At 44.5% G+C, this 21472-nt stretch overlaps 1 protein-coding gene across 2 annotated transcripts in view; it reads left to right on the forward strand.

Moving 5' to 3' along the window:
• LOC119651913 (sodium/hydrogen exchanger 9B2) overlaps window positions 1-15502 on the forward strand; it is a 176660-nt gene extending 161158 nt beyond the window's left edge. For both annotated transcript variants that reach the window (XM_038055739.1, XM_038055741.1), the window contains exons 4-8: window positions 2798-3058; window positions 3172-3344; window positions 3515-4282; window positions 4381-4735; window positions 14810-15502. In XM_038055739.1, coding sequence (XP_037911667.1) covers window positions 2798-3058; window positions 3172-3344; window positions 3515-4282; window positions 4381-4735; window positions 14810-14967 — 1715 coding nt within the window. In that variant the 3' untranslated portion in view covers window positions 14968-15502. The remainder of the gene's footprint in view (window positions 1-2797; window positions 3059-3171; window positions 3345-3514; window positions 4283-4380; window positions 4736-14809) is intronic.
• Window positions 15503-21472: the final 5970 nt, after the last annotated feature.

The raw sequence follows: 21472 nt of genomic DNA on the forward strand, positions 1-21472 counted from the left end.
CTCCTCGCATCTCGCAACAAAGCTGATCCCGAGAAATTTGTCTAAAAGTGGAATGATCGCTTCATACAGAACGGTTTGAGACTGAATGTGAGCTAAACAGAATTTTCGATGACTGACCCCGATCATGCACCATCACTATTAGTGACAACGAACTGAGCGATTTAAATATCTCAGATCAATGCTAACGTATCAGCGAAGGTTTTAAATCCCAAATTTAGCGGAGTGACGTCCACTGGTGGTGGTTGGTTCTATGTGCTGACCAACTATCAAAGACATTGAAAGGCGCTTCGCAATAATGAAGACGAAGAAGTTTCGTTTTACTAATGGTTTAATATGCCATGATCCATGAGGACATCTGTGAACGATTTGGGGTTGCATCGATGGTGGGAAAATTGCGTAAGATGTGTTTTCAATGGTAAAGCCATGTAATTCGCACTGCCAGGAACTCATTACCTAAGATTGGGCAGACTACTGAAGTCAATGGGAAATGATCCAGAGCCTGGCTGAAACAACGATGGCTTGATGAGCTAAGTGGTGATATGCGAGCCCCTCGACTTCATATAGATTAGTCTGATGACCGGACAAAAAGGCGCAATCGATCTAGACGAGCCGGCAGTTCTTCGAAAAGGAGCAAAGAATATAGAAGAAGATGAATATATACGGTTAATTTTTTGGGTACCGTTCTCCTAGCCCATCTTTATCCACAGATGGGCGCTTTGTCCCCACCTATTCGAGTGGATACATTGCCTCAACGTAGGGTAATTATAGCTACACTGGTCTGAACCACGGGTTCGCATAATTAAGGTGTCAGCAGACCAGATGAGAGGGTGGAAGGCGGTAATTCTCTCGGGGTCGAAGTTTTTCTGGCATCCAGAGAATATTGGGACAACAATAATTTTCACCCTGGGACTGGAATTTCTCTCACTCTACGATCCTGGGCCTATGAGTGATCGCCATGTTTAATAACTACTCACACTTAATAGTCTCATTATATCGGCTTTTCCCTGTGCACATGCACGGGTATGTTGCCAAATCGGTAGTTGATATGACGACTCCGACGTTTAATTGCCTCCAGGGATCGGTCATCTACCCCGATCGTGAGGAGTTTACCCTTGCCCTCCACCTTGCTTCTGAAGACTCTCCATAGTCGGGTATGGAGATCTTCATTCTGAGCAATTAGGAGGCTCATAAGGTCTTCCGTTTCTATTGCCGCGGCCTTTGGCAGAAAAACTGTCACCATGTGGATTCCTGGTACATCATCCCCAGCACATGTTGACAGTTCCACCCCTTCCCAGCCTGGCAATCTAGGAACTATGGTTCTAACCCATTCTGCGGTGTCTTCTGTCGCGCAGGCCCCCAGTATAAGGCCTGATCAAAAGCGTATCCCGGTCAACACCAGTTCCGACGTCCAACCCTTGATCATCTGCTTGACGACAAGGTCCTCAATGATTTCCTGCTCCTCACGAGTGAATATTTGCTCGGAAAACCTTTTTGGCAGTATGGCCAGTCGAATGCTCTTGACCGCACTAGCATAGCTAATCGCGGGCTTCCTGGGTCCTGCCTTCACTCCTGACCTGCGCGGGTTTTCTCCCCCCTTGGGTTCAGGTTTGGATTTTTTGGGAGCATTCCCTTCATGCGGGCTGATCTCTGCTGCTCCCCGCTTTCTCGGCTCCGATAGAGATGGCTTAGGTCTGTCCTGACCCTTCTTGAGGGCCTCTTCTGGTTTCAGACCTTCCTTCAGATACCGCAGGGATCATTTAACACCGGCGCCACTGAGACCTGTCTCCTTCCTCACGTCTGTTATATTTATCTCAGACGTGCTTTTGCTGGTTCCTGCTCTTTGAGCAGTGGTGTTCGTTGGCTGTTGGCCACGCAGTATACCAATATTAACCTTGGATCCACTGCTTGACGTCCCAACTTCTCCCTTCTTGGATGTAATCACCTGGCTCTCAGTAATTCGGAGACGTGCCTCCGCTTGATTAACCAGTTTTTGTGCGGTACGGGACTCCGCTTGTTTGGTTTTCGTTATCTTTTCTTTTTTTGTACTCATTTGATTCCCACGAGTATGGGGGTTAAGAGGCCCGCCGTGCAGGTAACTGCTTGACCCCAACCAACAAGTTACCCAAATATTCCCAATCATCCCTTCTCGAGAAGCGGCGGATACTTGAACCGGCCGGTAGCTGAAATGCGCCCTTTCCTGTTATTATTCCTTCTTTCTTAGGAAAGATTTATATAGGCGCCTGAAAATTGAACTTTTCTTGTGAGTTCTCTATTTCCAAGACGTGAAATAAACTGTAGACATTAGATTGGTACTAAGTGGATGCAGCTCAGAAGCTACAATATTCATGCATTTGAATGAAGACATCACCTTCTTCCAAAACTTTTCATTTTTCTCCCCTTAACCAAGGAAGAAAACAAAAAGATGCCCATGGTAACGTCCTTGATAAAATGGACACCAACATTGAATATAAATGTGGACTAATTAAAACATTCCCGGAAGCAGTGAACTATCCTACTTTCCGTTAAACTGTAAGTGATTTGCACTTTGTCTAGACTCCCCAAACATTGTTCTGGCTAACATCAGCCGCCATTCGTCCAAACGAAACAACATGTGAACCTTCTTTGAAATTCGTCCCCTAATTAACTTTAATATCCTTTGCTGTAGGCGCGCCGCTTTATACCCATTGCCCGAACAATGAAAATTCACCCAGGACTTCCAAAGTGATCCATGTTTACCACTTGTACACAGTCAAATGCACACACCCCACCCATGGCTAATTTTCAAATTCATTTACAGATCCTCGACTAAATGGAAAACCATTAAATGGCGGACTCACAGCGCTGGAGTCCGTTTACGATAAACTACAAAAAACCACCAACAGCCAAGCGAATTCGAATGCAAACTTAGAACAATCATGGATTTACATGCTATGCATGAGATGTCGTGTAGAATACAATACACCCTCGTGGGAACCGCCATATTGGCAGACAATTTGTCCGTATCCATTGTGCCCATCGTATCGGCAATTTGCGCGTATTATCTCCCTGTTTTTAATTGGTAAGTGCGAAAGCTTCAAAATGAGGCTTGTTGGTCCTTTCACTTGAACCAGCCATGAGTTTGGGACTATCGAGCAAGGATGCTGTGGAACATCAATTTCTGATTGCTTTCAGGCATACTCATCTGGATTAGCGCCTACATAATAATTGGAGACTCCGCAGCGCCTGGGGGACAACTTTTCGGATTAGTCGTATTGACCGTGGTAGCTCATTTTGGCGGGTGGATTGTATCCCTGACAACATTACCTCGACTCATAGGAATGCTGTTCGTGGGCATCCTGTTTCAGGTAAATGACTACTGCATCCTAAATCCCATCGACAAGTAACCTAGTCATAGTCCATTAAAATCCATTCATTAAAGCCTCCGAAATCACAAGAGAATTTAATTAGAAAACAGGACTCAATATCTTTAAATTTACCGAACCCGAGACTTTAATCCACATCTTCATAATTTCAGAATGTTGGCTGGGTAGATCTGGGCGGTGATTTCTCCGAAGTGACTGCCCAACTTCGAAAATTTGCATTAGCCATTATCCTCATCCGGGCCGGACTTGAAATGGAAGCGGAGGCCTTTCGTAAAGTCTACAAGACCATCCTGAAACTGGGCATCGTACCTTGGATCGTTGAAGCTGCTGTTATTACGGTATTATCACACTTTCTCCTTGGCCTGCCCGTCATATGGGGTAGCATGCTGGGGGCTATCATAGCTGCTGTGTCGCCGGCCGTCGTTGTACCCTGCCTGTTTCGTTTGCGAACGAAAGGATACGGAGTGGCGAAAGGAATTCCAACTCTCATCGTTGCCGTTACCGGAATCGATGATGCCATGTCAGTTGCGCTATTCGGAATTATTAGCAGCATCGTGTTTTCGGCCGATAATTTAGCGTATCAGATATCTCAGGCTCCTGTCTGCATAATTGGTGGCCTGGCATTCGGTGTTGTTTGGGGCTACTTGGCACAATTCGTCCCTGAGAGTGGAGACTCTTATGTTGTTCCTTTACGAACGATTATGCTATTTTCGGGAGGATTAATGGCGATTTATGGAAGTGAAAAGATCGGTTTCGAAGGAGCCGGTCCGTTGGGAGTTGTATTTGCGGCATTTGTATCGAATCTGTTTTGGATTAAACAAGGATGGGATGTAGAGGATAATCCAGTATCGACAGCATTCGAAATATTCTGGATGATATTCGAACCGATATTGTTTGGCATCACTGGAGCAACAATAAAGGTAATATATCATTTCTTTGCTTTCATAAAAGGATACCCATTGCATAACGTATCTAAACAGAACATTTAATAGATTTTCCATTCTCTCTTTAATTCTAGTTCAACGAACTTGACCCTGACCTTGTTTCAGTCGGAATTGGATGCATTGCAGCCGGCGTAGTAATTCGAGTTTTCGTCACAGCAGGAATAGCTTTTGGTGATCATCTTAATCGAAAGGAAAAGATTTTTGCTGCTCTATCATGGATGTCCAAGGCAACAGTACAAGCTGCATTGGGTCCTGCTGCATTGAGGCATTTGGGACCTAATGCAAGCGAAGAAGAGAAACGTTATGGTACAATTATTCAGACCGTAGCTGTCTTAAGTATTATTTGCACAGCTCCTCTGGGTGCTATTGTGATTTCCCTCACTGGTACCAGACTGTTGACGAAAACTAAGGAGATTGTGAATGTCGAAGGTAAGTTAAAGTTTCATTAAATTCGAGTTCTTTCGCGGTGAAATATACAATTCCCAGCACCAATTTCTGCTCCCTAACCAGCGCAATGCTAAGTTTATTTTTCTCACAGCGACTTGTAAGTTAGAGTTCACGAAAGTTGCCACGCTCATACCCATTTTCCCAGATCCCCAGATCCCAGATCACCAAAACTCTAAGCCCTCCACATTTCCAACGATCAGTATCTGGTCAAGGACTTCCTTAGTATGGGATTCCAGGAATCCTGGTTTTTCACCGAAGTCAACCAATTCGATATCCCTAAGCGCCATTTGGCCGACGCCATCGCTTCACCTTCTCCAGGGTCTGCCACGTCTTCTTTTTCTACCATAGATATTACCCTTATAGACTTTCCGGCAGCTCACCACAACTTATTGACCCGGCTTTTATCCACAACCAGTCGGTCGTAGTACCGCTCATAAATTTCATCGTTATAGAGTAAATAGTCTCGTCCATCCTAGGATAGGAGAAATTATCAACGATCTCAAAGTTATAGGTCTATCTTCACTGTTCTCGTTTGACCAGTGCCATTTCATGCCATTAGTTCTTTGGTTATCGCTGCTGACGTTGCGCCTTGTACTTCGTGTTGCCTTCATTAATGTGCTGCTCGAAATCTCGCGCCGCCTGCTCGATCTGGATGAAGGTAGACTATACATCTCGGATTGTTCTTCCCATAATATCAATATCGTCAGCGTAGACCAGTAGTTCGGTGGACTTGAAGAGGATAGTGCCTCTTGCATTAACACCTATATCGAGAATCACTTTTTCCAGGCCAGGTTAAAGAAGATACATGATAGGGCATCCGCTTGTCTTAGACCGTTGTTGATGGTGAATGGTCTCGAGAGTGATCCTGCTGCTTTTATCTGGAGTTCGCACATTGGGACAAGAAGATCAGGGTCAGCCTAGCCAGTCTTATCAATTAAGTCGAGATACCAAATTCTTTCATGATCGTGTACAGTTTTACTCTGGCTATGCTATCATAGGCGGCCTTAGAGTCGATGAAGAGATGGTGTAACTGAAGGCCATATTCCAACAATTTTTCCATCACTTGCCGCTGAAGCCGACGTCAACGCCCCTTATCCAGAAGATAACACCTAAACCCACTGCGGACTGCGTCGTAGTTGATCTGATTATATGATTACCAGTTAACCAAAGCGCAGGGCCAACGGTACACCACTGCTCAAGAGGCGGCGAAAATTATAGAAGTGCACAATCGAACCACTGTTATTAAAGTTACCAAGACCATGTCTACCGATCAAATACTCAAGCAGGATGTTATTGAAACCTACCTTGGCAATGATATCTCCCATGATAGTCACGAAATCACTTTTAAGCAGACCTTGTAGGAATGTACACAGTTGCACATTGAAAGTATCTTGCTCCTCTATTTAGCTTCCTCTTGCGATGAGCAAAGCTATGCTATTATCCCTTAACCTGAACCAGAATCTCGCAATCAAAGCCTCCCTTCTAAAACCACGAGAACGCGCCGGCCACCAGCATCTCTCTAATGCCGAATTCACGCCTACTAATATAGGCTTACCAGAATATAAAAATACAGCGTCATAAGAGGAGGAAAAACGGTCTCCAAAGTCAATCATATTATAATACTTTGCTCCAGCCAAATTCTTTCTCAACTTGAAAAAAGTAACCATGTGCGTCCACTCTGGCAACCAATCCTCATTTGATAGCCAAGGGTCATTGCCGAAAAATCTGGCATTATCAAAAGGGTATATAAGCTTTCATAAGCACGTTAGCTTGAAGTTTGCAGGATGCTGTCCTAGAAATTTCCAGCCATTGTTATGACAGAAAATACTTCTGGCGGCTTACCAGTCACTCGATTCATATTTTCAAGCATCCGGTTTTGATCTGACAAAAACAAAAATGTCCAATTTTCATTGACCGAGAATATGCATTTTTCAATGATGCTTTCAAATGCCTGTCAGAATTACAAGTGTATTCTAGGCCTGCTGGTTGTGCACCAAAGTCCACGAATTTGACATCCTCAACCGCTGCCTGCCCTCCTTTCATATGGCATCCCACCATCTAAGGTAAGGTCTACCCGTCCTTTTTTTTCTAGCGAAAAAATTAGCCCCGATCGATTTTCCAAACTGGATCATTTTCAACTACATGTATTAAATAATCTGCCTACCGCCACCCATTGAGGTTCGTCGTTCTCGCCAATATTCTGGAAATCCAAGTGAATTTGTTGAAATTGTCCAATGGAGCGATTTCACTTTCCACGTAGCAGAACCTTTGCTTGTCCGCAAGGCGGTTGGGTTACAATCCACGCCCAGGATTAAAATGATGTGACCGCATCTAAAGCTGCGTTTGTTTGTATTCCGGATCCCTCAAGAAAACATCGCACCCAGGAAAATCAACCCCTTTCTCCCCCATCCGTCGTAATGAGCTAGCTCATCTACAAGGCCACAATGCGAAGATAATTCAACCCCTCCGACAATAAGTGGATGATCAGTTCTCACAACAACAACTTGAAAGTCTTGACTCTATCTTCGTTATTTGCCACGGACCTGGAGTGCAGTCGACTTCGCTTTGCGCAAACCTTTCCAAAATACTTGATGAATTTGTCATACCCATTCCTAATTTTTGAACGTGAAGAACGTACTATGAAAAAGAAGGCAATCCGCCAGAAAGTGGAAAAATGGCCCGTCGAATGATAGGTCTAGAATTGAGGCAGACTCATCCGCAGGCATAAAATTTTCAAAGCCAAAAGAATTGTTTCCCAACCAGTGATACTTGCCTGCCCCTTGTAATCATTCCTGATTAAAAGAACACAATGAGACAAAATTCCAAGTTTCACAAAGGTCCTTTTCCCTATTGAAAAATAGATGGGGCCTGCTTGAAAACAAAATTCGCACCGACACGTAGGCCGTGCCAACATGATGAGAAACGAGTGGAACTCAAGCTCCTCGATAGCCAGAATATAGACCCCTTTTGTCGCCATGCATATAAAAACGGGCAAATTCGTCAATATTCATACTTAGCAGGCGCAATATTCAACCTACGAAGTCAAACAGAAGAAATGACCTCTGGTACCTATTGCTGGATGTGGCGTTATGTGCTCCTCAAGAGCCCATACAGTGTTGGAGATATCTCGCTGCCATCTGTCGATGGGGGCACTATAAAAGGTGAAAGCTGTGCCTTGCCCACTACACAAGGTCGAGAGCCTGACGCAACATTGGCGTGCAGATTACTGGTTCATGAAGTTTCCAACAGCACCAAAAGTAGTTGAGGGAATCATTAAGGTATTTAATGATAAATATCGTCATGAATACCGGAGTGTTCTCCCCGAATTGAGACCAACCCAGCTGTACTAAGAATGGTGCTGCTATGTCCACGTTAAGAGTTGCCTTCACTCAAATGAACCGGTCCTCACCACCAAAGAAGACACAAGCGTGCGCAATTCGTGGAATCCTTGGTCGATCGTAGTTAATGAAAATTCGCTGAACAGATAAGGGTCTCGAGTTTCTTCGTGCGCTTAGCTACGTAAAGCTTCACATTACAGGGTGCTTCTACAGTCACCTTAGTGCGACCTAGGAATCGCCATTGTCTGCGCAGGATTCTGCTACAGGGAGTGTGGAATGCACGACGTGGATCGTTAAAATCAGCAATAACAGTGTACTAAGCTCCAGTTTATTGATTTCAGTATGCCCTGTAGGCGTAATCCTCCACGGCACTTTGAAAAGGGTCACCTTCATATGCACCGTGATATACTCTATACGCTGGTATCTAAGAAGCCATGGAGAGTTAGCAATCTGACTTGATGCTATACCGAATCTGAACTGCTGCCCTCACCATTCTGTGAAAATAATGGCCAAGAAGTTGCTCCTGAGTATGACCCACAGGATTTGCCCCATAACCTCATAATTTCAACTGAGCGTCACGTATTTACCCTGGAAGTGGGGATTAGAAGCTAATCCTACTAGAGACTCTATAATTGTCGCAAAACTGTCCGTTTGGAGTCGCCTAGGTCCGGGATCTTAGTCCGAAGCGGGATCTGGATAACATAGTTAGCATCCTCAATGTGATACCTTTTTTTAAACAGCCGACCTCAAGGAGTTCTTCTTGTAACCAGGAGCTTTGAACGAACTCGACCAAGCGTATCTTCCCACTGCTAAGGTGCCCAGTAATTAAATGAAAGGAATTTTGTAGAATGACCCAGGCAAATTGATCACCTGTATAAAGGGGAAGTCGCCTGTCGAAAGTTTGGGTTCTAGGATGTTTCCTGACACATCCGCTCCAAAGGAGACGTCAACGCTGGAAGTGCTTCGAGAGTTAGATTCATCAATTAAAGAAGATATTGAGACTCGTCGCTCTACACTGCTGAGGAAATCGAAGGGGTAATCGAAGCAATCACTGCATTTACCTCGAGAGGGAACCTAATGTATATGCAGCGATCACAGGGGGAAAATCAGTCGTAAGGCATTTTCTGAAAGTAATTGTAGCAAAGCTTCGAATCTTTAAGCGCCTCAAACATCTGATTTGCAGTCATTTCCGCCTACGTTCAGCAACAACTCATCTGATCTAAACACTGACAAAAGCGGGCGCAATGAGCCGGCACGCTGCCACTTGGGGGCCAGGTTATAAGCACACCCTTGGACTAAAAACCTGGCAGTGACGTAATGGGTTTCCATACTGGTGCATACATCGCACTTGTGTGCACGGACGCTAATAAACCTGCAGAGTCAAAAAAATATCTTAGTTAGTTTACCATATACCCATATCAGACGAGGTAGTGGTAGTTACAGCAAACATGAGCCTAACCGGCTTACTTGAGTGAGAAATATTTGTCCTATATCGGAAAAAGCGAGTGGACACACCTTGAAACAGCTGAGAACATGGACCTAGTGAAGCTAGACAATCATTGGCAACGCAAATTGAACTAGGTCCCGAAAAGTCGGCGGTCATGGAAACTCATTACTCCGATTAATGAATCACTTAATCGAAGGCACGGGGAACACAGCAAAACACTAGATTCTGCGTGTCACCTTGCAAGTCGTCTGAGGCTTGTGTCACTTTTTACTGACTCTTTGAAGTCTTGCCACCAGAGAAGATGATATCCGTTGCCAACCGTGCATTGAGTATGCGGAGCAACAGTTCCGATGGATTGGAAGTAGCTACAGCGCCAAAGTGTAGTGTGATTTGTGGATTTCATGTCCTTCACAGCTAAATGTTCTCCAGTCGAGTACGGCAAAGAGCGGATGATTTTCTACTTGTTTCCCGTCATTAATGATATGAGCTCGGAAAGCTTGTTATTATCACGTCCATTTGATTGGGTCTGTATAAGCAGTTTATTCTTAATCTTCACGGGTCCTGATTGCTTTTTATGATAGAAATTCACCTGTGTCAACAGTGTTCCTTGCCTTAAAGGTGAGGCTCCACCTTCGCGCGCTTTGGAATTAACTGCTTAGCGAAATTGGCTACAGTCTATGGTAATTCTTACGTAAACAGACAAGCAGGGTAGCTGGAAGAAAATCCGAGCCCATATGGAAATTATGCGGATCCGGGAAGTTGGGAAATCAATTTAATTTTGTTAAACCCTGTTCCTCAAAAAAGTCCCGGCCTGGGAGCAACACATACAATCCATTTTCTCTCGGCGAACCTGCCTGTGTCCATAATTGAAGTGTCTTTTAGTAAGGACTTGCCTTCTGCATTCCAAATTTAATCTTGCAGAACCCCACAACGCAGATGATGTTATTGCGCCGATACTATTCTACGGCAAGATGAGTCGGGGAGTGAAAATTAAAGGGTGGGGTGAATGGCGACCACATATAATTTTGAGTAATATACGGTTGTCATTGGTATAGCGCGTCAACCATACCTATGCGCCATCGTTTGCGGTTCGCTGAAATGTACTTCAGCTCCCCCCCAGGATTTCTCAAGATGCCCGCACTCCCCCTGTACTATTTTCCGCGAAGTGCTCTTGGGGCGACCCACTTGTCGACCATCTTGAGATAGTGAGTTCTGTATGGCGTAGCCAGCAATGGAATTGTCACCCCATCCTCAAGTGTGACCTATCCATTGCCACTTCCATCTTCTGATCATATCGCCTTCCTTAAACTACTCCCATATAGCAACACAGAATCAACGGGAACTACGCTTCGTACATATAAAAATTGATCGTTGCGTTTGCAGATAGGAAGAGTGCAATGACCCGTCAGACTGATAACTTTGGTTTTGTTTGTGTTTAATTTAGACCAACTCCACTCAAAATCTAAAGTCATCTAGCCAGGGTCCCGACCCGACGAAAGATTAAACAGGTACCATCAGCATAGTCCAGGTATTTGAGAAAAGATGTCATCGTCCATTGAACTCCTCCAGGGCAAGGTAGCATAAAGACCGTGACCGATAACAAGAAGAAACAACATCGTTGACAAAATGAAATCCTATCGGATTTCGCTTTAAATCTTTTAAAGTTTACCTCCATGCAGTACGTGACATTTTATGCCATCACATGTAGCTTTGACAATAGCTACTAGTTCAAGAATGCACCTTCTGCGTGACACACGCCACATACACTCCCTGTTCATGTTGTCGAAAGCTTTTTTCGAAATCAATGAATAGCCGGTGAGGGGACACTCTAGGGATGGTCTCAAAGTCCCCGAAATTGTGTACGAATGGAATAAGCTAGTCTACAGTAACTGCAGGTGCAGCAGTAAATAGCTCTGCGGAGAGAGGATCAAGACCACCGACGACGGTATACACTTCTGAAATCACTGCGTTCTGCGACATCTTCCGCTTCCCTGACCAGCGCAATAACAATTTCCCTTTTATCACGACGCACACTAAACGTTGAACTTCCTGAGATTCATCGAGAAAAGAGCATTTGTAATATCGTCCCAATGCTTATCGGCATTCTCAGGTGAATTACTCAGTGTATCTACCGTCCGATCAGCAAGTTAGCTCTCTCACTACCGAGCAACAGTTGGATCACATAAGCGGTCGATGTTGAACTTGGCAGTCGCAGCCTTTCAACCCTACGAGAAGTGGCGGGTGTAACATACGAGCGAAGGTAAACGACCATCAAATGATAATCCCAGTCGTGGACAATATCAGCGCCTCTTTTGTTACACACATCCAGGAGACGACTTCTAAATCTACTGCTGATTGCAAAATGGTCAAGCTAAATGTTTGAACGGAGTCAATTGAAACCCAGTTGACCTTATGGCGTGCTCTACGGTCGTGCAAAACTCCACAAACCTTCTACCATTTTCGTTACAGTCATCCAGAGAAGATGAGCCCACCTTGGCATTCAGATCACCCATCACGATCACAATGCCACTCAGAAAGGCTCTCCTGAACTACTTACTATAAGCATCTTTCTCCACTATAGCAGAAATCTCCGTTGCAACATAGCACTATACAATTGCAATCCTTCTTAACCTGGACCGGAATCGTGTAGTCAGAATCCTGTCAGAAACCGGCTGCGAGGTGAAGAGAGTACGCCTCACGGTAGCCGTTAGAAACCACCCTATATTGGATACATTGCCATTGTGTGGCATTAGGGAAAGGAGTGCTTTCCAGAGTTCCACCATCTTACTTTGTTTAGCCCCGGAATGTCCAGCTTATATCTTTGAAATTCTCGCTCAAGTTAGAGAAAGCGAGCATTTTGGGAACTCCAATACCGTTGTCGAAAAGCGTGCGCGCATTGGATGGTAATTTGAAAATTTTTCTGGACTACCTTTCTGTTTCCATATTGGAACAGTCGTGCTTTCATGCCATTCAAATGGTGTTCTACCCTCCTCAATATTCGGATTGAGGAACTCCCTGTGCTACAGTGGTGGGTACGAACTCTTCGCTTCCTAATTCTCCACCAAGCTAAAATTAGGGCATCCGCATTGATGCGAATTCCACGTTTGAGACTCGAAGGTCTCTTTCCATTTGGACATAACGAAAACCCCATGACTCCCACTAGGCGACCAGCTGCTAAAAATAGAACTGAATGCACATAAACGAAGATTTCTCCTGAAACATGTAAATTCAGAAGGCTATCGCGGCTCCCATAGCGCCAGTATACCACTAGTAAAGCTTCGTGGCCGAATCCACTTCAGAACAGATTGCTGATCCATCTACTTCCTCGCCACCTCAGAGCATCAATGGCGCTGACAAGTGGAACTGCTCCAAATGTCGGTAGTGTTTGTGGAAGTGAAGAATGAACAAATTCTTCCGTTGAAGTCTGCCCGAAATATTCCCGCCATCTATCTGTCACGCCACGTCGATCGGTCGATAATGTTCTATATCCTGGTTGCGTTGGTGTCGGCTTTTAATAAATCAATACAGATGTTTCTTGACGACCCGAATGCCAAGTTTATCGTAAAGATTTTTGTAATAAACCGCGAGCGTAACAGCGATCGCTTAAGAAAGTTTCATTTCATTCATTTGAATACCGTCATTCCAAAGCCAAGTGTCTCGGTTGATGAAGTGCTTACCAGGCTTGGTGACCCCGAGGGTTGTATAGACCGCTTTGTCAATCGTGTTTTTGTTTGTCTGGGTTCCACGATTATTCGACATTCGTAACGGTTGGTAATAATGTAAGCTTCGGCAATTTTTCACGAAATTTGCTTGACGTTGTTTTATCGGTGGCAGCAATGAACGGCCGATAATAAGGTAGCCTATTTGCGTTTAACTGTTCCCACTATTAAATGCAGGAAGATGAGACTGTTGTCTGATAAACTATGTATTGATAAATATAAGGTCGTGAGTATCCACAAAATCAACTACAAGCTCGCCCGCCATCCTCAATAATCATCATCCACGGCGCAACAACCGGTATCCGGTCTAGGCCTACCTTAATAAGGAACTTCAGACATCCCGGTTTTGTGCTGAGCTCCACCAATTCGATATCCCTAAAAGCTGTCTGGCGTCCTGACCTACACCATCGCTCCATCTCAGGCAGGGTCTGTCTCGTCTTCTTTTTCTAATATAGATATTGCCCTTATAGACTTTCGGGGTTGGATCATCCTCATCCATACGGATTAAGTGACCCACCCACCACCACCTGACAGTCATGGTATCGCTCATAGATTTCGTCGTTATGTAGGCTACGGAATCGTCCATTCTCATGTAGGGAGAGAAGTTATCAACGGTTTCAAAGTTTTAGTCTCCCATCTTTATTCTTCCCGTTTGACCAATATGGTTTGATATTGTTGGTTGGTTGGTTTTCGGTGCTGACGTTCCCACCATATATTTTGTCTTATCTTCATTGATGTGCAGCCCAAGATCTCGCGCCGCCTGCTCGATCTGGATAAAGGCAGTTTGTACATCTCGGGTCGTTCTTGGTTCGTTGGGTGGACTTAAAGAGGATCGTACCTCATACATTTACCTCAGCATCACGGATCACTTTCTGGAGGGCAGGTTAAAAAGGATGCCCTATCATCCCCTTGTCGTAGACCGTTGTTGATGTCGAATGGTCTTGAGAGTGATCCTGCTGCTTTTATCTGGCCTCACACATCAATTTCGTCGGAATTCTCTCATTGCCGTGTACAGTTTTACCCTGGTAATGTTTTCATAGGCGACTTTAAAATCGATGAATATATGGTGCAACTGGTGTCCATATTCCAACAATTTTTCCATCGCTTGCCGCATCCTCAATACGTTCTCAAAACCGCCGTATACCTTTTCACCCACATGAGTATTAAGGTCGCCTGCAATGATGATATAGCCATCCAAAGGCACGTTGCAGGTCTTTGCATCGCAAATTTACCAGAAGACATCTTTCTCGGTATCAGGTCGACCTGCCTCTGGTGCGTATGCGGAGAAGAAGTGAATCAGGCGATCAGCTGATATACATAACGATAAGCTGCATCAGCCAGTCATTAAATCGCTTGACTTCTTTAAGGGCGTAACGGAAACCCTCAGAAATGGCAATGCCAACATCATCTAAGAGCATAGTTCATTCAAGTTTCAACTCGAATAGGCAAACAGGGCAACTTCCAACAAACATTCCTCTAATAAATCGCGTCATAAAATTTTATTCTAATATTTCCTAAAATTTAATTCAACAACTTTCTTCAATTTTTACAGGCTGGCGTCGAAGTCATCGTCCTTCACTACGTGACATTAGTATCATCGACGAAGAGGAGGAACGGGAAGATCCCGAAATAGCGCCCGATAAAACCACATTAGAGAACACCAACTCAAACCAACACATAAATATTCCATCTTACTCACACATAAAATAACATTTAATTAATTTTTAGTTAGAGTAGATCCGGATCAAGGGTGTAATATTTTACATATATATAGCCTTACATACGCGTTAAAGTAGTGAAAAGATAAACTTGTAAATAAGACTTGCAATAATCTAGCTAAATTATTAAATTTATTATTACATAAATATACTCGTACGTATGAGATAGGAAATACTATAATTTTACCATAAAAGAATGTTGCCATAATCGTAGGAGCTATGGCAAAATGGGTGTGAACAGCAGGATAAGTAGCAATGATAGAATTGTTGTGTTAATGGTTGCAAAGCTAAAAGACATGAAATCTACGTCCTTTATATTTTTGTGATTAGCACGTTATAAATAAAGTATTATTAGCAATATTTGAAATTATATTAAGTTATTTTACCTTATTAACCGTAAAATATTATGCATTCATTCATCTGCATTCCGCAATATGCAACAGTTGAGTTAAGCTTGATGACTTCTAAATTCAGGTCCATGTTATTGTCATATTCTTAGAAATAAACACTAGATTGTTGCTCATATAGTTACATTTTTCTATGAAACACCCACAGGACCCTGTCAAAAGTCTTAGAAGGAGATTCAGCTATCATATCAGCGACCCTCTTAGGGAGTTGCAATGTCTGCGTTCAATACATCGACTAAGGATTTTTTGAGGTATGTCGAACATTGGTACGAATACTTGCCATCTCCGCTTGCTTATGCCGAGGTAGGTAAGTAGGTTGGTATCAGTGGCCGTTCTGAGGAACACAATTAGCGCTATGATACGCCATTTTGATGCCAAAAATTCCTATGTCTCTTTTGATTGGGTCTTGTTATAGGCGGGCCAAATCTTCCTTGATTTGGCGCAGGTAGTGAGTCTTCGCCATCTGAAGTCAGCGACTGCTAAGCAGTACGAGTGGATTTCGTGACTGACAGTGACCAACGGGTCGCGGAGTGTGTCCACCGAGGGACTGACCACCAGCACGCTCATTCGGCATCGACTGGCTTCTAGAATCACCAGTACTTCTACCTGGAATACACTGGCGAATCCTGGGAGATCGTACCACTATTCTGCATTGCGTGTATCCTAGGAAACTCCCCCACAGACCATCTTTGATCTATCGGTGAAGAATACTATGCCATAACCTTGCAATATGTCGTCGGTCCTCCACTTCACCTAGTAGGAAAGTCCACAGCGAAATTTTCGTGAAACTGGGTTTGTGTGTGTGGCCACTGCAATTCTTCACAAGAGTTTGAGAGAGAGAGCCTTCTTTCTTCATACCCTCGTTTATCCCTACAGAGATAGGGTCTAAAGATAAACCCTCCCGTTCTGGCATGAAAATAACACCAATTCCTCTCCCTCCTAATATACCTTCCGCTGCAAATTTTGATCGGGGTTGAAGAGAGCAATCTCGCCCCCCCATAAATTCATCATATAAATAAATAAATTCAACCTTTACCTAACTTATTCTTACTTATTTCCGAAAATAAGAAAAATAGTAGCAATTCAGAAGGTGGCTGGTTTTGAAGTTACCCTTTACAATCCGAATCTGCTTTCCTTGGCGATCGGAGGTAACTCACAGTACTCAAATGGAGCCTCACTGATACCTGGTTGCCTCAGTGAGTAAGCTCGACCTTACCGTGCTATGGGGGCTATGGCACAGCAGACCTACTCGTGCGATTCAAATGAGTACACCCGTTAAAATAATGTAAAATATAAACAAAAGGAAAAACTAACAACAAACAAACGTGATGCTAATCCACACACAAACTGATCCATCACGAGTAGGCACATCTCGCAATACTGAGAACCAGGTCACTACACTGAAGAAAGGAAAAGCTGGGAAGTTAAGCATTGGAGCCAAGGTCGACATAGGCCTACTGCCAACATCGAAACCAACAAAGCGTTTGAAGTTAGTGTATTAGACATCAGGGAGGAGACAACCTCAGCGACGCAAGTGGAATCTACGTTATCTGAAGGCCTGAAACCAGAAGAGGCCTTAAAAAGACTTATGTAGAACAAACCTAAACCGTCAATAATGGCTCCAAGAAAAAAGAAGGCAGCGAAGCTTAGGCCACAAGAGGAAAATGTTCCCCACAAACCCAAGTCCCAGCCCCATATTCCCCCATAGGAGACACGAGGCCCGCTTTTAACTAATCTAATACAGTAAAGAGCATTCGATTAGCCACGCTACCGAAAGTAATTCCGAAGTAGATATATACTCTTGTGGAACAAGACAACATTGTAGGCCTCATCGTCATAGAGATGTGCCAAGAATGAAGTGAAGATCTCATGTTAACCGACATATACTTTCGAACAGGTTTTATACTGATAGGCTGCGCGACGGAGGAGACAACGAACTAGCTTAGGACCATAGTCCCTAAATTACGAGACTGAAATGTGACATGTGCCGGGCATAATATACGAGGAATACATATGGTGACAGTCTACCTTTCCCAAAGCGCTACCCACTAAAACTATCCCCGACTTCCTCCCTGTCCCACGAAACCACCATAAGGTATTAGATCACGGGGCAGAGTCAGCTCACTCTGGCTTAGTAACCTTTCTTCTATACGCGGCATACGTGACCGCGCTTTTCTCCTCTCCTTTGTCTTTCGCAGTTTATTTTGAATAGATGCGATCATGGAGTTGACCGCATCCCAGTTCTCTTGTTGTGGTACTATTTTCGGCACCAGATTTTCTGGTACCAGCACCTCTCCTAGAGTCTCCTCTAGATTCCTCCTTTCTTCCACAAATCTCGGACAGTGGAAAAATACATGCGCTGGGTCCTCTGGGACTCCATCGCAATTTGTACAGTCGGGTGAGGTATTGGCGATATCGTCCGTGCCCCGTGAGAAACCGGGTGAGATTATAATTCATCTCACCGTGTCGTCTCTCCAACCACTCCTTAATGGCAGGAATGAGCCTGTGAGTCCACCGATCCTTTTCCTACCGCTCTTCGCATCTATTTATGCATCTCTCTCTCTCTAAGCGTTCTTCGTCTGCGATGAGGGAGACATTGGCTTCGCATTGTATATGTTCGCCATCTCATCTGTCAAGATGTCAATCGGCATCATTTCAGAGATAGCGAATACTGCATCATCTGAGACAGTCCTGAGTGCAGAGCATACCCTCAGGGCTCTCCTCCTATAGACTGCACTCAGTTTGTTAGTGTTAACTGGCATCCGTAACACCTCCCTCAAAACTGGGGTCGCATAGAGCATGATTGTGGTCACCACCAGGCTATAAGCAACCTAGAGGTATGCCGTAGCCCTCCCACGTTCAGCATCATCCTTGCCAGGGCCAGGACAGCTTCGTTTTTTCCTCCGCAAGTGTCAGACCAGAGCTCTCTAGCCAACTTTTAACAGCACTGATTGCCTCGCTTGAGTATAACTCAGCATCTTCGAGATGATTTGCGACAACAACCAGCGAACCCACCACTGTGGCTTCCTCCGGAAGGGGAAGATTAAGTACATCGTTGTACATGATGTTCCACAGTAGTGGGCCCAATACGGAGCCCTGTGGGACACCCGCGGAAACAACGTACTCCTGGGGTCCGTCATCGGTACCAGAGCCTCCTTTCAGTTAAGTAACTATCGACGGGAATACCAACCTTCACTAAGGATTTGCGTATTAGATTCCAATTGGCCGAATTGAATGCATTTGTCCAGGGTTCCTACCACGCAATATTTGCTGGTACTACCCTTTCCGTGGATTGCATCTTCGGCCAAGCCAGTAACCAACTTGATGTCATCAATGGTTGATCTGGTTTTACGGAACCCATACTGCTGATCTTAAAGGTCGCTTTGGCTCTCAACAACCGGGAGTAATCCATTATAGATTACCCGCTCTAACATTGTCTCCAGTGTCGAAAATACTATGGTCTGTATGAGGATCGTTTACTTGGAGGTTTATCAGGCGTAGGCAGAAGTAGTAACTTCTGCCGCTTCCATGCCGCCGAAAATATCCTCTCGGACATGCACGCTTTGAACAACTCAGCGAATATGTCCGGCCTGGATTTCACGGCAAGCTTAAGGGCCTTATTCGGTACTCCGTCCAAGCCCGGCGCTTTATTGTTGCGCTTTATTGTTGCTCCTTTTATACGCTCGTTCACTTTTGCCGTTTATTGACCTTGCACCTGCACCTTATCCCTTACCGTCTTTGGCATTGGTGGAGATCTTTTTGTGGTCCTTAATGCCGGATCCCAATGATTTTCAAATCGCCTGTCAGCAGTTTGCAAATCTCGAATGTTGACGCTCTACTTCACATTGCAGGAGTAACCAATCGAATCAAACATTTGCAGTTTGCCAGTGATCAGCTCTATTTTTTGAAGTCCATATAACAGAATTAAGTTAGACTTATTCACAAACTAACGTAAATAAACAGTAAACTATTTATAATTAAAGCGAACGACTCGGCCGACGATTCGCGACTCACTCTCCATTCATTCAATTATTTTTACAATACAAATCAGTTGGCAAGGCCTACTACGCCACGAAGAACACCAGTGGTGGCATCTGCCCGTCGAATGTTGTTAACCCTGCTGCGCCACAATCTCGTAGTTGACAAGCTTCTTTTGAATGGATCCATTTCTTGGTCCTGGAGTACCTCCTGCTGTCGCGGATCTTCAACATATGCGGTGCGTGTTATTACGGCTTGCGTCGTCTAACGATCTGCTTTCAGATCATCTTAATTTGTTCTTGTTACCGGTGTTCTAGGCAAGGTCGTACTTCGCTTGAACACCTCCTTCTCCAGATCCAAATCACTTGTAGTATTATATGCCAAGTTGTCCACTACCAAGGCACTGTGGTCGAGGGATATCGACGACCGGGAGCCCGCTTGCTCTCGTCCAAAAGCCGCCGGTACTAGGGTTCCGAGCCCCTGCACCGTAAATTTCCTCCTTCTCTCCTCTTCCATGGTGGTTTTATGTTCTGGATATCCTTCCCATAGGCACTTTAGTCCACGCACCAAAGATGAGCAAACACTAGCCCATGCACAGTCAGAAAAGAAAAGGTGGATTAACACACATTTACACACACAATAGGTATGCCCCTATCCTCCAACTGGGGTCGCGCCTGATGGAAGATCTGGCAATTCCTCACAGGCTAACTAGAGGCAATGGTGGAAAACTCCAATAGAATCGTTATTGACACATATGATTCCAAATTTTGTGCTAAGATAGTCACGTTATCTAGGGATATGCCCCGGTGGAACAGAAACCTAGTCAGAATTCGAACAGATTGAACTGAACGCAACACTTCAGCCAGGAAGCTAGACAAACTTCAAAAACTGGCTTGTGTATGTACCAGTAAAGCAATTATTGACTCCTGGATTGAATACTTCGGACATTCTAAAGATTGTTCTTCTCGCTTGCATTTGTATGTGAAAATGATGAAGAGTAAATTCTTCATTTTCACAAGCGAGAAAAACAATCTTCAGAATGTCCGAAGTATCAGCGAAGCGTAGAACTGCTTATCTCGAAAGAACATTGACATACTTTTAAGGCGTTATCTCGAATCACTGATGCCATATGATAGCATGACAATGAAGTTTCATTTCGACAAGAAATTTGAAACGCGATGGAACAACCGGACAAACTGGTAGTGTGTAGCAATGACGTGAGACTTAAACCACCAACTAAATATCCAGTACACTGACGGATACCTCACAGCAGAGGGAACGGTCCTCCAACCTATATACCATCTAAAAGACCTAACTCTCCTTTATACAAGAGATCATTAAAGTCCTGGGGGTTTAACGTGAGCACCTGCCGTGTAGGCATAATCCCATGGTCCTCTTCGGACACGGATTGGTTTTGGAACCACAATCAGAGCCCCGCCATGCAAGCACAGCGGTCCTGGTTTATACTGAGTGCAGGCTCAGCATTCATACCAGTGGATGCGACTAACACCTCTGCCGCAACTAAGAGGTACAGCACTCGCGCAACTCCGCGCTTAAGCTCCGAGGAGCTCTGCCCGCGATGTAGGCATAACCACAACCACCATGAAACTCCCACTAGAGGGCCAACCGCAAATAACCGGGCCGAGAACACATTCTCCAGGAATTCTCCTGGAGCATATGCTCTCAGAGGGCCGTCCCGGTTCCCATGGTACCAGATAACCTCCAGTGAGGCTTCGTGGCCAAAGCCACTTCAGATGAGTCCCTTGCAGAATCGGGTCTCATCGCCCTCCTCGAGTACGTGGGGATACAAGCGATCACGAATTGACATCCGTTTCTCGAAATTTTTACAATATTAACGGAGATGTGAGCATTTAAGGTTTTTCAAAAGTTTCCTTCACTTTCCGGCACCAAGCCACCAACCTATACCATCTGAAAAGTCTAACTCTCCTCTATGCAAGTGATCACGAATTAAGCTCCTTTCATCCAGTCATTGGTCCTAGGAAAACGTAATTCGAACCAACGGGTAAGCGCATTTCAGACTTTCTTCAACCTCCAAAGGGACTATAAGGGACAGAACATTGGTATTCCGACTTAGGTCCAACCAGGTAAATT

The sequence above is a fragment of the Hermetia illucens genome, chromosome 3 (genome assembly GCF_905115235.1).
Source record: "Hermetia illucens chromosome 3, iHerIll2.2.curated.20191125, whole genome shotgun sequence".
NCBI classification, from domain to species: Eukaryota; Metazoa; Arthropoda; class Insecta; order Diptera; family Stratiomyidae; genus Hermetia; species Hermetia illucens.